This window comes from Pezoporus occidentalis, unplaced genomic scaffold, assembly GCF_034315485.1.
Source record: "Pezoporus occidentalis ecotype Australia unplaced genomic scaffold, CSIRO_AGI_Poc_V1 ctg67, whole genome shotgun sequence".
Taxonomy (NCBI): Eukaryota; Metazoa; Chordata; class Aves; order Psittaciformes; family Psittacidae; genus Pezoporus; species Pezoporus occidentalis.
Window position 1 is genome coordinate 2,806,871 of NW_026916019.1, and position 16,716 is coordinate 2,823,586.

The window sequence follows — 16,716 nt, forward strand, 5'->3', positions numbered from 1 at the left end:
GTATTACAAGCATCAAGCTATGGAAAAAATGTCAACTATTACCCTTCAGTCGCTTTAAAGATACTAGTTTAGTGTCATGTTTCATAGGAAAACCATACCTCTCTATTAGTCATCTAACATTTAAAGCTTTTTTTTAATGTTTTTTTTTTCCTAGGAATATAAAGACTTAATCATAAAAGACAGGCTTTAAGAGGACTTCATTGAATCTGACAATTGACTAATTGGGCAGTGTGCAATTAATAAAAAAACCCTGATAACTGAGCATTCAACAAAGGATTTTTCACTAATAGCATTTATTTTTTATTATTTCTGCATTTTTACAGATCTACAGTTCTGCAAATACAATGTTTGAGTAAGACATTATTCACCTTATGCCCATATTTTATGAGATTACTGCAGTGTGCAAAAGTGTCACATTGCTTCTCCAGGTAGAAGAACCACAGGAACAACTGAAATACAAAAAAATTAGCCCGGCCCATACACTTTCTCAGCTGAAAATATTGTGTAGGACACACTGTGTGTCTTACAATTTTATACCTTTTTCACAATTTAAATTGGTATACAAATACAGTAGAAACTTTTATGCAAATTATCAGATTCACTATTGCGGGATCCAATAAAAAAGCTAACACTGAGAAAACAGTGCACTTTGTAGAGATCTCTTCTGATGCTCTACAGAGGAGCTCAGTAGGTCACTGCCAGCGTATTGGATGTTGTAAACTTTCTCTTCAGACACAAAGAAATAGTTTGATTTAGATACTTTCTCTGTTGCAAATTTAAGTATCTCTTTTATTTTTAGAAAAATGCACTGTATGCTTTACCTTCAGTCTCAGTAACAGATCTCTTATAGTGGACTATGATGTTACATTCCTAATGGGATATGTACATGTCACTGAAAGTACTGTTGTGTGTCCTGGAGAAATTTCCTAAAACTTCTGTAAGACACAGGATGGGATAAGAGTTTACTGGGGTTTTGTCTTAAAGATCAATTTCTTCTTTAAGTCTTCATAAAATAGAGTCTTTTTTTCCAAATTGGATCCAACTTCTCCTGGGGAGTTCACTTCCTCGAAAATAACTATACCGAGCATGCTGAAAAGTACAACACAGATTGTTTTGCTTGGTTTTGTTTTTTAATTCCCTTGTTGCTAGATGTTAACTGACATTCCCAGGATCACTGAACTCAGTAACTTGCTCACTCCAAGTTTTCTTCTCTCTTTTTTCAGATGGGATACTTCTGCTGCTTCAGCTCCTGTTCTTACTGAAGGGACATCTCCAAATGGCTCCAAGTCTTTCACTTCGATTTAAGTAAGTCTTCCCATTCAACAGTGGACTCAGTATTTTTAGGAATTGCTGGAAACATTGACTGCATTTTAGTTTTGAATTCTTTCATCTATAAATGAAATTTTAAAAATAGTATCAGTTAACTTTTAATAAGGAGCAGATGAAGTGGCACCATGAACCTCAGTCTTACTCCACAAAATAAGCTGTGTGAGGTAAAGAGGTAAGAAGACTTCAAAAATAACAGGAAATTAAGACTTTCCCTCTGATTATGTTGGTTCAACTAACAAAGTAAAAAAAAGTTAAAAAGGACCCACAACAATCCCACCTTCTAAAACAGCACACTGGGGTGCCTAATTTGGACACTTGCCTGAGCGATTCACTGCTATTACATGAACACACATACTTTTACTTGGGAGAAAATTACTCCCATAGAATGTGCCAGTATTTTCACTGCAGCACCTTTTTCTACATTGGTCATGGATTAAAGGCCCAACAGGGTTATTCAAGGATTTCAAAATGAGGATTAAAGAAAAAATACTGGTCAGCTCCAACAGTTTAAGTTTATCCCACCATATGGATAGAGGTGACGAAACCAAGTGTTGTTCAGATTTATACATTAGTAGGAAGGGAAACAAAATTCATAACAATATATAGAACCAAGCTTTGCTTTCACCGTTGCTAAAATAAAATGCTGTGAAAGACAAAGTTTGCTAGTTTTATATTCTGTATATTAATACTAATCGCCAAATATATACTTATAATAACCATTTTATCACCAATGTCTGATTTAATAGTCCTGGCGGAACTGAAATTTAATTTCATAAAAAAATCACTTCTGTTTAAAGATAATATTTAGATTCAGTGGGTTTCTTTCTTCCAATATTTTTTACATATAATATATTTTTAAAGGATAGGAATGAAAAAATCAAATTGATGAAAATCCTGTTACACAAACAGCAGAATGTACAGGGGAAGTTTTGGACTGCTATATTTAGGAAGCTATACAGAACCTATGACATTCGTGCAGAGGAGACAGGATGTGGTACTGAAACACTGGATGCAATGACCTCTTGAAGACCTAATGCTGTCTTAGACAGTATGTCCTGGAGAGGTTCCAGGAAATCTAGATATTCTAAACCAGCCACAAGCAGGCATCTTCTCTTATATGCCCACACTTTGTCAGGGCAAATAAATCTGAGTCATCAGATTTATTACAAATACCTCTGGGCCATTTTCTGTTCCAAGTCCTGCATAAGACTAATTCTGACAGAGAACTGGTACTCCTTTAGAGAAATTATGCTGGAATGCAGTTATTCAAGTTACAGCTGATACAAAGAATGAAACAATTTACGAAGAAATTACCAATCCTTTGCTAACACAATAACTAACAATGACGGATGAAAGCATTTTAGATCAAATTTTTGTGTAAAAATGCATGGGTAGTGATAATCAAATAAAAATACATATTATATAAAGTAGGAGGAAAATTCAGAGCCCAATTATCCTTTTGTTTTATCCTGATTGTGTTCTTCTGTAGAAATTAATTCATTGCCTGTTTTATGTTTTATTCTGATCAGACAGCTGTTTTTTTATAAATCATTTGGTTTTGATTTTTAAAAATCTTGGCAGTGACCCACAGTTGTTCCTAAACTAACATTTTTGCTTCTTATTTAATACTAAAAAGCTGTCATAAACAGTATTTCAAAGGATAATAAACACCAGTATCAGAGCTGACATAGGGGAACAGCCCAAATTACACTAAACAATTGCTGACAATCAAATACTAGTATTTACAGTAGGAAATGTTTTATAAGCTTTGCCTTAGCTGTTTTTTCCAGTCGTCTATAATCAAGTTACCTCAACTCTCTGATGTGTGGAAAGTGCTCAACTTACTTAACATTTCTTACTTCCTGAAGTAAAACTTTCCACTCTTTCACCTCATTCAAGTATTATCTGGGTATTTAGTAACACAGGAATGGTCAGATCCTAACCTGATGTAAACTGCTGTAGCTCAGCTGGTATAGCTGGAAATAAAACATTTTATACCAGCTAATGAGCTGGTACAATGTGAATTTTTTGGATGTTTCTAAACTCAGACTTCTACATTTCTTTACTGTCAAATTTAAATGAAGGACTTATAAGCCCTGCAGGGCACCTCTGTTACTCCACTGAGGACACACAAAGCCAAATTAAAACTAAAAGGAATTACACAGAGCTTTCAAAAGGGAGTGGGGTGGAGGAGCCACTGTCTTCCCTTCATTCATAGCTCCTCTAAAGTTTACTTGCCGCTAAGCAAGTGAGAAAAAATAAAAGCATGGAGAAGACTTTGAAAAATAACTATTCTCTGATGTAATGGAACCACATCCAAAGTTCCTCTCCCTTCTCTCTTAGTGACAATGCCTGCTTAGGAACCGTTCTAGTATCAAATTTTAGGCTGCTCTTAAGGTTCTTTCCAACCCTAACCATTATATGATTCTTTCAATCAGAGACTATCAGCTCAATATCCTGGGCCTTGACTGGCCAAACTCTTATTTAATATATTTAGGACTAAATCTGGCCTCCAAAGTTATCCACACTGGCCTCAGGGTTGTTCTTGTTGACATCTGGTTGACATTATCGTACCAGGCCCACTGCAACTTCAGACAAGGAAATATTTGTTCACTAAGCTTGTAAATTACCTGTCATGTCATGGATTACCACTGTCCAGTCACCTCCTGCAGTGTGGTGAGCTTCTTGTGAAGATGATGAATCTAGCTTTATGTTCTATTACTACTGCACACTTGAGGTGCAAGAACTGGGACCTTGTCTTTACCTCTCCAGGGACAAGAGCACTTCTTGATGAGGGAAATGCTGCAATTAGGAATCTGTCTTACCTTGCCTTCTCTTTTTAGTACACATGCCACTTGGCAGGTCTCTTCTCCCCTCTCCTGGAAATCTTCTCCTGTATTTCCTCCACATTCCACAATACATGTGCAAGTGGCCTTAAATCAACAGGCATGAATATAACTATGAAAGCTAATGTGCTATGTACTAACTACTGGAATGCTTTGAAATAATTCACTGAAATGGCTGCCTCTTTGTTATTGCCAGTGGCACTGACACTGGCATACTCGGTTCAACTGTGAAAATGAAAATAGTGAAGTAAACCGAGCACTAAAATCTGCTTATATTTAACCTCTTTTTGCTACCTTCAATACCATGGGCCACTCCCTCAGCTGATGCTTCTGAACCTAGTGGTATGTGAATGATTTGTAACACATTTCTTAACATTTCAGCATGCTCTCTTCCTGGAGGCAACTCTCTGAAGTGAACTGCACTCAAGTGAATTTAATTTTTATCACAGATATTGCAAAGCTTGATGCTGTTTTTTCTTGCCAAATAAATTACAGTAACTGTTCTACCTCTGTCAGGCTGCTTTCTAAAAGGGTATCATCTACCTTACTGCATTAAATAATCTGTAATAGCTACAGATCACTGTTATTTTCTTATCTTAACCTAATGATCCTGCCTCAGATGGCAAAAATATGGGGACCTAAAAGCATCTTCCATTTAATAATCTCTTTTTAATGTACATCGTTGACAGAATGTCACAGAAAAACTGAGATAGCACTATTACTGAGAGCACTTACATGGCCGTTCATATTAGAACGAATGGAAGAGGGGCTAGAAGAGTTTGTTTGAATCCTAGAATGAAAGTTTTAGGAAGAAATGTTCTCTTTAATGTCTGACATTCATAATAGGCCAACCCAGATTCTAGGAATTATTAGTTTCCTATTTCAGTACTCATACCAGTAAGAACTGCTTACATTAGCTTGAAAATGAAATGAGGTTAGATCCCCTGAACTGGAATATCAAATGGCAGCAGAATACAGTACATACATGCCCTGTGTCCTCCTCAGCCACCTTCCATTTCACAAGCACAAAGATGAGATGGGCTGCCCTGGATTTAAAAAGCATCAGCGAGGAGTGTTCTTGCTGCCTCTTGCCAAATCTTAAAATGATCGCTGTTGCCCCTGTTAGCGGATGATTACCAAGGTCCACAGACAGAAACAGCAAGTTATTTGTAGAAAACGGCAAGCGCTGACCCCTTGCAGTACTTGAAGAGTAGAGCAAACAGCCTGATGGCTGAAGGTGATTCTCAGTGTAAAATCAGGCACTCACTGCACATCACCCTGTGCTGGTCTGCATGCTGACCTCTAAGATAAGCATGGAAAATAGAGCCCTGGTTCTTATTCTTAGAACTTACACTTCATTGGCAAAGGCATTATGAATGTTTGGATTATGCACAACTACAGATCTACGAAAATGGCCTTCAGACAGTCAATGCTGGCAATATACATCCTAATATTTAACTGTCTAATGCTGTACTGTCATAATACACTGTGCACAACCTGTTTGCTGATTCCAGTGTTTCAGGCTTGCATTGAGAAAAGCAGCAGCAGAAGTTTATTAAACCATCTGAAGAAGTCAAGAGCTCATATTAACCCCGTATCCCATGGACATTTACACACATGCTTAACCTTATGCAGCATTGAATACTCTCTTTGAAATCAGCAGGCCATTTACAACACCTAGAACTAAACAAACACATAGCCATATTTTTCCAGAAACTTATCCCTATAAATCCTGTGTAATTGGGTAAAACATGTCCTGTGCTTTTTTAAAGAAAAATAAGTAAGATAAAAATAACCTAAGTGAACTTTACAGGGAGAGGGGGAGAGGACTGTCACTGTTTAGAATGAAGCTGTCACAGCTCCCAGACCATTGTACATATGTAGTAGCCTCCCATAGTTACTACGTAGTGTGTCTCAAATTACTGGTGAACTACTGAGAACTACCAACGCACAGGGGCCAGGCTGCCTCTTTTCCGGTGATTGGGTCACATGAAGAGATAAAACGCATGAAATACTTTCCTCATATTACTTTTCCAAGCAGGCAGGAGCTGTGTTACCCATTCATAAATGAATGCATTTCACAAATGGGAAGATAGCTGGTCTACATCACAAACTTATTTTACTAGCCCCATTTTGTCTGGTTTAATTTCCGTGCAAATGTGACCCACCAAAAGTGGGATTATTACTGGTATCTTATATATATCTATCAGAAAAGGAAGATCCCATCTCAGTAGAAAAGCCTAAAGAAAACAAAACTGTTCTGGTTTAAGGCTAGATTATTTTGAACACACACAGAAAAGGTAGTGATTAGGTAATTATGATCAATTAGAAAGACAGCTATTAATTCATATAGACCGAGAGTAATTTTGTAAACCACAATCTGAAAAAAAAGTTCAAAGATACAGGAGTACCCTTAAAAAAACTATACATTACCATGTTGATCCTTCTGAAATTAAATGCCTAGGACTTATTTTTTTTGTGGTATATGATATCTCAAAGTAGATGAAGTCAGTGTCTCATTCTCAAGCCTGTTCTTACTGACTTCAGTGCTGCTGCAGCTGGCTTCAAAATAAAATTAATGGTACAAAGTTTGGATTATACCATCTTGTTGCAAAAGGCTTTCACGCCACGCAGAAAAACAGTGAAATACTTTTGAAATCACTGAGGAACACACCCTGTATTTCTGCAGAATCTTAGTTTCAAATCTGGGTGCCTGGAAAGGACATCCACATGATTAATCAGTCTATTATGGTGTATTAGTCATTACTCTTTAGTCACCCTGGGCAATCTGAAAAATTAATATTAAGGAATTAAAAATAGTTAAATGTATAAAGCAAGTTGGTTAATGGACCCAAAATCTCGGTATTGCTGTCCCAACTCTATAAACTCTCCTGTGCTGTAATTTGGATTTCTGAAATAAAAACACAAACTGTCTGCAAGCAGGCAGTTCCTGAAAAAGGCAACCTTTGTAATTTTTAATGTTCTTTTTCCTCTGTATGTCCAGGAATAGAGTGTATGCATCATCCACAAGTGAAATTTATGTCTGGGAAAAGTCTAAATAAACCAAAACTCTTTGAGTGATGTATAAACCTCAGTGCCATGACCAAGGCTGAACTCCATGTGGGAAATCTGTCAGAGCCAGGCAGGGATGGCTGGGTGCCTCCAGGCAAGCAGGGCAGCTGGGCTCTTAAACCACAGAAAGGCAAGACAAGCATGGCCATACCACCCCACTTAATGAAGCACAGGAAAATCCCATGGGACCAAGATGCAGCATGAATAATTTGCACCTACCAGATAAGCTCTTATTCAGATTTCAGTTGTATACATATCTGTATACAGATTGCAGTTACATGCAACCAAGAATTCAATCACACCTGCTCATCTGCTTATGGCGACATGGAACTGCTCCAAAGGCAATTTCAAGACCACAGGCTGAACATGTTTTTTTCTTTCCAGCTTCTTAACAGGCTGGTGGCAGTTAACAGCTATGAGTCCTTCCTAAGACACAGCAGAGTAATCCCTCAAGACAGCTACAGTTACAGTCTTCCCATATTCTTCAAATACTTACTTACAGCTACCCCTATTCATAAAGCAGATGTAGCAGTAGAAAAATGATGACCTTACTCCTTGAATAAGCATTCTGCCCTATCAAGTATACAGTGAAGTTCATAGGTTATTTTTTTTAATTCTTTACTTCATAGATAAAATACTAGCAGTACATATGTGTGGAGGCAAGTCTTCTCCACAACAAACTAACTAGGCAATATAAGCAGTACTGAAACCCCTATATTAATAGGATGGGGAAGTGCTAACTTGGACTAGCACTCCATCTTCTTTTAAGAGCTTGAATTTAAGTAAGTATTGAAGAAATAAAAGAATGTTAAAAAAAAGGGCAGATTTGATTTATATGGAAATATATGATCATGAAATAGCAAGGAAAAGATATGCTTTTGTCATGCAGTCAAACATAAGCCTGATAAGGAATAGAGACTTCATGAATAGTACTTGCGTGATGATTGAATACAACTATAATTAAAAACTAATAACAACATAAAAATCTAGGAATTACTTGATTCTAGAAGTTGTACTGCTCTTATAGCAATATTTGTTCACTTATGAAATAGCATAAAAATTTCAGTCACTGCACTATGCCTGTACTTGACTGAGATCTATAGATCTTAGTTCTATTTACAGATAGAACCCAATAATTTTTTAAGACTGTCTCCATGTTCTCTTTTTAATTTTAATATATTTTAATGAATCCATCCTTAAAGCAAACACTACTTTGCATTTATACTGTACCCATGACTATAGTCTCATGAAATTATATTAAGTATATCTCAAAATAAGCAAGGGAATGATGTTCTTTTCATGCTTAAAATGCTGATTTAGAGGTTAGATTTCCTCTAGAGAAAAGCAGCCTGCCTAGGAAATGTCCTTACCAACACCACCATGGCCAGCCTATACTGTCTGTATTGCTTTTAATTGTTTTAGATGTCTGCACAGCTGCAGAGTTGTTTTAGACTGTCAATATTTTAAAGGTTAAGATCAATGAAAACAAGGATATTTCATTAGAAGTCACCATAAAAATGACAAACTAATATTTTGTAACTATATTAGTCACAAATTGCTGGGTAATTCTCACTGTTTCTCCAGCTTTCCATGGAACAGATGTGGCAGCAACAGTCAGAATCTCACAAACCTTCATGTGAATCACCCTGGCCTTTTTCCTATGGGAGAAAGAACACTTTTATTTCTGAGGAAATAAAACCTGATTTATGGAGGGCATGAAGAGCAAAAGGGCTTTTAAAGCATCATTTATCTTGTTTGTTAATTGTTGTATGCTTCAGTCTATTAGGGCTAAGGGGCATTGTTCTGCCTTTAACAGTAGCTTCATAATTGCTGACAGCTATAAAAAAAAAGGAAAAGAAAACCATCAGGCATTCATAGGTATGCTTTAATACCTGTCAAGTACTCTATAGCTCCAAGTTTAATTAGAAACAAAAACCTGCTTATTTAAAACAAGGGTTTACAACTCAACTGTAACTTCCAGAAAATTGCAAAACTAACATTTTTCCAAGCAATAAAAAGGTGTGGTGCATCATAACATTTGTAGAATAGGTAAATTAAATAAGGAAAGTTTGATTTTTGGAAAATCCCATGAAAATACCTGGTTAGGTAAACTTTAACTGCACGTTTAAGATCATTTTTAATTTGTTACTCTTAATTATTTTTTTTTTTTAGTGAAACACCATTTATTTTTCAACTGAAAATCTGAAACTTCATTGAGCATTTCATACGAAGAATATTGAAACAGGATGCTTAAACTACTATTCAACTTAAAAAAATAATGTTAAATTGGCCAAACCCGTTCTTTTCTACAAAATTTATTTCAATACCTCTGTGGTTTTGCATCAACAGTCAGCCCACTGCACCAGGAGCTGCTAGCGACAGAGTTCTGAGGTTGCAAACTCAAAACCATGGAAGGCACTGTCGTAGAACACAATGTGGAAGTTCTTAAATAGCAAATACACTCATTTAAAATGATGGAGCCGTTTTGTTTCAAGGCAGATGACAATTATTAAGCTTAGGCCTAACATTGCACATGACCTTCTACAAAGTGTGTCAGAGAAGGCAGCTGTGGGTGTGCCTGGATGAGCTCTCAGTTCAGACCAGCAGTGCTCTTTGGAAGCAAATCTTCCAGTTGTCCTATTTACTGGGCGTGGGTTTGTGCACTGCTGAACAGTCTCGAACTGTTTCTTTAAGGTGATGCAAAGCTGAAGAGACATTCTAGGAGCACACATAACCTACTCCAGCTGCAGGCAGGCAGGCATGCAAGCCATGCGGCAAGGCCAGAGGCAGTCCAAGTTTTAAAAATCCCTCAGCATGACTGTAGGTGTCCTCAGTCCCAGTTGCTTCACTGCCCCTGTGCTGCTGGTTGATGACACTTGCTAATACAGACAGGTTCTGTGCTCAGAGGTAATCAGAAGTAGACTGGCTTTAAATATTTTCCTAAGAGACTCCAGGAAGCAAGTTAAAAAAGTCTGACTATTACTGACAGCTTGTTATTTTCTGCAAGAGGAACAATGTAAACCTAGGTAACCATCATCTCCTGAATGGTTCTGAAAACAATGATTTCTCTTTTACATTACTGAAAAATAGGACTTAAACCATTACCAAACCAAGTGCTCGCTGATCTATCACTTCTCTGTTTATGATTAAGAACTGACTGGAATTTAGTAGGGTTTATTCCTTACCAACCTATCTTCAGAATACAACAGTGGTACCTGCAGTCAGGGGATATTAACAACCCTACCTGAGACAGCATAAAATGGTTTATATCCCTTATCAAGACAGAAGGATCAGTTACCTACTATCACCCCTGGGTTTTCATGCTGGCATAAAAAGCAGCAGCCTGTAAAGCTACAAGGAACCACCTTTAACAATAAAGCCATTTAAGAGCTGGAAGTAGGCACTGTCTCGGCACTGTATTAAAAAAACAATAAGCCACAAAGATTAATAAAAGTCTCATATCACCAAAGCTGGTGCAGCACTTCAGTGTCTGGAACAGATGTTGGCAATGACTTGCTTCTATGACAAACACAGGCTGTCTCAGAAGGCGTAAGGATGAGGTGTACTGAACTACGGCTTCAGTTTCTTTTCACGACACAAACTGCAGAGCAATCACGATGCTGCTTCCAGATGACAACACAGATTAATTACAGCAATTATAAGTCATCAAGTTTGCTCTTGTCGTTTATCTCTTTGTTGTGATAAGATCATTTAAACAAAGTTTAGGGTAATACACGATTTTATCAATCACTCGCTGTCCTGTTGATAATTCATGCTCCTAGGAAACAAATCCCTGAACGTTAAAAGTCACAGCATTTTGGTAATGGTAATGCTGTAATGCCGCTATCTGCATGGTAATACCATGCAAAACTACTCTTCAGGGCTCCACCTAACGGCAACACCTTTGGCTACTAGTGCACTGATGTATCCCCCGCTCGTTATAAAACGATTAAATACAAGATACAAGATGTTTAAACCCACTCATCCCCTCAACGTGAACAATAACCGGGGCCGCTCCCTCTGGAGGCTGTGCCTGCGCTGCCACTCCCGCCGAGGCCAGCTGGGGTCGCTGCGGGGTAGCAGAGACCACCCCCGCCTTCCCTCGGCCCGGGAACGGGATAGAGCTGACCGGCGCTCTGCAGCGGAGAACTCACACCGGAACTTTCCCTTCCTTCACCCCCAAAACCCCACCAGAACTAATGGTAGCAGCAGCTGGCTGTGCTAATTCTTCCCTCTCAGGTGTGCGGGAGGCGCTCACCGCCTCATGCGGGCACAACTACAGTAACAGCGGATCTACGGCAGAAACGCGGAGGTAAAGGGTTAGGGCAGTTCTGCCACGCGGACTGAATAGTCCATCATTTCCAAAGCAGTGCGTGGGTAACGGCAGCAGAGTTCAAAGCACAAAGACCGCCGAGTACAGCTTTCACTGCACTTCAAATTCACAAACGAGCTTTGCTGTGTCCCTCCTGTAAAGCCACCGGCGGCTGGCCAGGCAGTAGGGGAGCTGCTCAGTAGCTTTCCTGGTCAGAGCAGCTCCACTTCAACATCTAGCAATTTCACTCCCTTCGGTGTGGCTCCTGCCAAACCATCACGGTCGATTTTCCTGGTTTTCCTGCAGCTTCTTGTATTTTACTCCTGGAGGTGACAGGAGGCACTAAACAACACTTTGCAACTCAGTCTTACTTAAGTCAGAACTCCCCTCCAAACTCTGCAAGTGAAGGTCAGTCCTTTACTCACTATGATCTCACCAAGACAGTTACACGGACTGAGCTGGCAATGAATGCGCTGGAGTTAATGTACTAAGGGAACAGCAGCAGCTTTCTTGTTTGCAAAATGAAACATATGCAGTGTTTACAATTAGAATTTTATTATCCTTCACGATTTAATAAACAATTTTTTTTAATCTCGAGAGACTGTATTAGATGTCAGTAATGTTATCAATATTACCAGTAGCTCTTAAACAAATTAAGCTGCTGCCCAGCAGGGCCATATCACTGATCAGCAGGTCCCAAAAGCAGCTGGTTACTGTTACAGACAGCAAGGTGAAGAGGCTGGGCAGAACCCCTTCTTCTCTTTGCCCAGCTGCCAAAGCTTTAGTTACTAAGTTCAAACAGATTCCTGGCATCAAAATGAGTCAAGTCTCCCCTCGAGCCACACGCAGTTTAATGCTTTCAGAGGCTGAAGCCTATCTTAAGCTCATAGCTTTGAAATTCTGATACCTGATGCTAGGTTTGAAATTGTAACTTGAACTTCTATAGGCATTGGGGAACCTACATGTACTACAGAGCAAATGAACTCACAGCACTTGGTCATGCTGAAGAATCAAGACATTTTTATCCAGGTAAATCTGCAAGAGCCTCTTTGTAAAATGTTTAATTAAAATCAAAATGTTCATTTGAAAATGTTGAGTTTAGTATAAAATCTGTGGTGTTTGCTGTGGTCTCAACAGTTTATATGGAAAGAAACTCTTTCACTCAGTGATAAATTCAGTAAAGAGTTTCCCACAAACAATATTTATTTTTGTGGATATCTAATAATTATTAGATACAACGTATGCATCTAATATCTGTTCTTAAAAAACAATAGTTTGTCTGAATGTTAATTATCTCTGCTTATATGATAGCAATTAAGAATTTTCAGAAGTATCACAATGTTCCCCTGAAATATGAAAATAAATAAACTGCCCTTCTTAAAATGACCCTGTGTCAAAGAGTCCAGAACTAATGATGTACCAGCCAGCTTATAACTGCTTATTTAATCTCAACTGCTTGGGAAAATAATATTTAAGCACAAAAAATACTGTCTTTGAACAGTCAGTGTTTGCTCCTGAGTGTTGTGTTAAAGCAGCACGCAAAAAGTGTCAAAACCAACCAAAAATCAAAGATGACTTATTCTAGAAGTATATTGTTAATGCTAATGAGCCTCTTTGCTTTGGTCAGAGTACTGCATTTTTAGCATACTGCTGCTTTCGTACCTTCACCAATTTTCAACATGTTTATACTTGATTTTAACAGACAGTAAACCAGGAAAAATGTATGTGTCACAGGAAACCTATAAATTGCTAGTTTTTTATTTTGCAATAATGAGTAGCACCATTGTACATCTTTCCTTTCTGCAGTGGGAACTTACAAGTCTATAGTGAAGGCAGTATGTCATCAGAGAGCAGAGAGCTGTTCAAAATCCTGTGCAGAGACAGTCTCTTGACAGGAATATGCTTCCTTTGGCATCTGCAGTTCTTGATGTCCACTATGGCAAAACGTAAGCACTCCACAACAGAAACCAATGCCAACAGGCATTTGCTAGAGACTCTTAAAATACAGTTTTCCCCAACTCCTTTCGACACTAACACAACACAGAATACAGTAAGGTGCAGCTTCCTGAGTAGGAACTTTCGATGAGTCTTTAAAATGCCCTGCAATGTGCTGTATGCTTCTGACACAAGACCTCATTGCTGTCAGGTAACCAGAAGCCCCAACAGTCTCTGACACATCATGGGTCTTGGCCATCTCAAGCTTACAGAGACGTTCTCAAGGAAAGCAGCCTCACAGGGAAACCAGGCAACTCTGGATATAGGCCAATAACTCTTAAGGAAGTAAAAGTTAAGCTTACTGAGAAACAGTTAATGTACATTGCAGACTAGGGTCAGACTCTGATGTCCTTTGGCAGGACCAGAAGTACTCTGACAGTCTGAAAATAAGAATGTGCAACATAGTGTGAAATGGATCCTTTTAGCTGGTGAGTTAACTGACAAAACTGAGTAGCTCAGCATGCCGAGTATAAACTGGTACTCCCACTCTTCCTCCCCTTCTCTGCCATTCCGTAACAGCCTCACAAGGAGGACCCGAGTTGAAACAAAATGTGTTGTAGCTGTCTCCTATATGTCCTGATATGTTTTTTTGGTGTTCTGCCTTCCTTTACTGGTTCCTATTGAGAATTGGCATTGGAAACTAAGGAATGAGGGACTGTGTAGTGCTGTATGTTGGGACCCAAGTCATGACTTACCGGATACATCAGAACAGAAAACAAGAAATGAGAACACTACTGAAGTAGTATCTGTCTTCTTCCTTCTAGTTTTGGGAGACACTGCTGAACATATAAATAATTTGCCATGGAAGGTGAAGAAAGTCTATTCATTCCCAGTCCTAGGATGCAGACAGCTCTGCCAAACCTACCGCTGCAGGGGACTCTTAAGTCATGGCTCGTTACTAGGGGCAAACAAAAATAATTACATGAACTTCAGTGTTCGCACTCCCCACTGTGAAACACTGGAATGTAAGCAATTTACTAAAGATAGCCTTAACCTCTTGGGACATACAGCTGCTTCCCAAGTTTCTTTGCGTTGATGTGGCATGTCACGGACCACCATTCTACCACACATGAAACTCAGATCTTCTGCCCTCTTGACCCTTCCAGAAACACACTAAAAAGCAAGCTGGTTTCCTCTCTTTTTTTTTTTTTTTTGTATGTCCCCAGTGCCCTGACACAAAAAGAGTGGGATTTGGACAAATAAACTGATTGCTGTAAAGTTAGGATTTAGAGGGTAGCCTTCAATTCAGTTAGCAAAGAATATAGAAAGCTGTAGCTACTGTATTAGTCTCTAAATAGAACACTGGCTCTTTTGTGAAGTATCTGAAACATCTGTGCAAATAAACATAAGCAGGACAAAACTGTTCACCCCCAAATTGTCTCCTCCCACAGCATCCTGTTTTTCACCGTCCCAGTGTGCATGGACTCTACTTGGACACTCTATGCATGGTGAATGAAGATGTGACTCCCAGGCTGAAGCATACAGAGATGCCATCCCAAGATGCATTACCCAAGGAAAAATACAGTGTTTGAGGGGCTTGTACTTGCTACTCACACTGTGCACACCCAGAGCCTTCCAGATGGCAAAACTTAGCAATCCAACTCCACACCACGCATACAGTGAGCCCCATCCTAGGGCTCGTAAAGCCAGTGACGAACCACTCTCTGGTAATGTAGCTGTGGCAGTAATCCCCTGGAACCAAAAATAAAAGTGATTAAGACAAAGTGAACAATAATTGAAAAAAAAAAAAAAAAGAACTAAAAATGTTAACTTAACAATCTACAATTTTTCCCTACTTGCCAACTGTACTGGTGTTATGGCTGCCAGCAGACCCAAAGAGCCAAGCAAGGGGGTGGATGAGCTGGCTTCCCACCAGAAACAGTTTTCATGGTTGCCACTACCACTTGGGTGTGATTCTTATTACCCAGAAATGCTGGTCAGCTGTTTCATGGGCACAAGAATCTGACACTCAGCTATCCCACCAGTCAAAACAGCTGTCACAAGCCCTTATGCCAGTGATGTCAGAACATAATCACTGTACATCAATCACTGATTTTGGTACTTGTTCTTAGTGGGGTGTGGGTGAGAGGCAACCACTGGCCTACAGGTCTTTATCTGCAGTCCTGAAACAGCAGATTAGGAAAATGGCAGAACTTGAGTAGTTTCAACTGGACACAGGGTATAACAGTGACTGAGATTTTGAAGGGCTACAACTCTGAAGGAGCTCTGGAAACTATTTAGTAGTAATATTCAAAATTATAGGAAACTACAGTAGTAGTAGTTAAAATTTTGTAAAGAGCAAACAACCATCCCCCTGCAGAATTCACCAAGTGGCAACATAGAAAATGCTCTGCAGGCTCCATACTTCTCATTTTTGACAGAAACAAGAGCAGGTGGTTTTAACCAGTTGTTAAGATAGTGCTGCAAAAGAGCATGCCATGAGATATGTCCTGAAAACACAAAACACTGTCCCTTGGAAAGGCCACCTCAGGCCAAGAGGAATGGAGCCTCAGCCACAATAGGGTCACAACCATGATGAAACATTCTCTGTTGCAGCACATTGCAGCTACCAAGGGCATAAACCACATGCTGGCTGACATCAACCAATTCACCGTTAGCCAGCTGTTTTCATCTCACAACGCCCACTTCCCTGTACCTATTTGGTATAGGACAGCTTCAATCTGTGTAGCCCACAGCAGCAGCAAGTCAGATATAATCCTATTGCTTATAGTGGGTAAACGTCAGCAAAAGAGTTTGTTTTATTTCCACAAAGGATCACTTGTTCAATTCTTCACATAGAAATACAGATTTCAGCTGGTAACTGTTGAAGACTGTCATCTACGGTCCTTACACAACTGAACAGTCCTACTTACTGAGTATCTCAGGACAAAAAGCAGCTAAACACAAATGAGGCTGCAACCGTACAAATATATTCAATAAAGAATTATTTATAGTCTAAAATACTGAAACTTGAGGATCAAAAAAAGATTTCCTCCAAAGCATGCCAAAGAGCTGCATTTTTCTATTCATCACAAAAAGTGGGATAAAAAAAATCTTTTGCATTCTTGTTTTAAAGGACTGCTTTTTTTTTTTTTAATGGTTTCTTTTCTTCTTTGATATAATTAAATATCTGCGGTGCCTATCACTATGGTATTTGTTCAG

The 16,716-nt window shown here is 38.9% G+C and overlaps 1 protein-coding gene across 3 annotated transcripts in view; it reads right to left on the reverse strand.

The window, feature by feature from the left end:
* Positions 1–274: 274 nt before the first annotated feature.
* TMEM242 (transmembrane protein 242) overlaps positions 275–16,716 on the reverse strand; it is a 41,045-nt gene continuing 24,603 nt past the window's right edge. For 2 of the 3 annotated variants that reach the window (XM_062640903.1, XM_062640904.1), the window contains exons 3-4: positions 15,109–15,246; positions 275–1,390 (exon numbers count right to left, since the gene is read on the reverse strand). In XM_062640903.1, the coding sequence (XP_062496887.1) occupies positions 1,292–1,390; positions 15,109–15,246 (237 nt within the window). In that variant the 3' untranslated portion in view covers positions 275–1,291. Of the gene's footprint in view, positions 1,391–8,820; positions 8,906–15,108; positions 15,247–16,716 lie in introns of all 3 variants that reach the window. The other variant, XM_062640905.1, reaches the window with a different exon arrangement.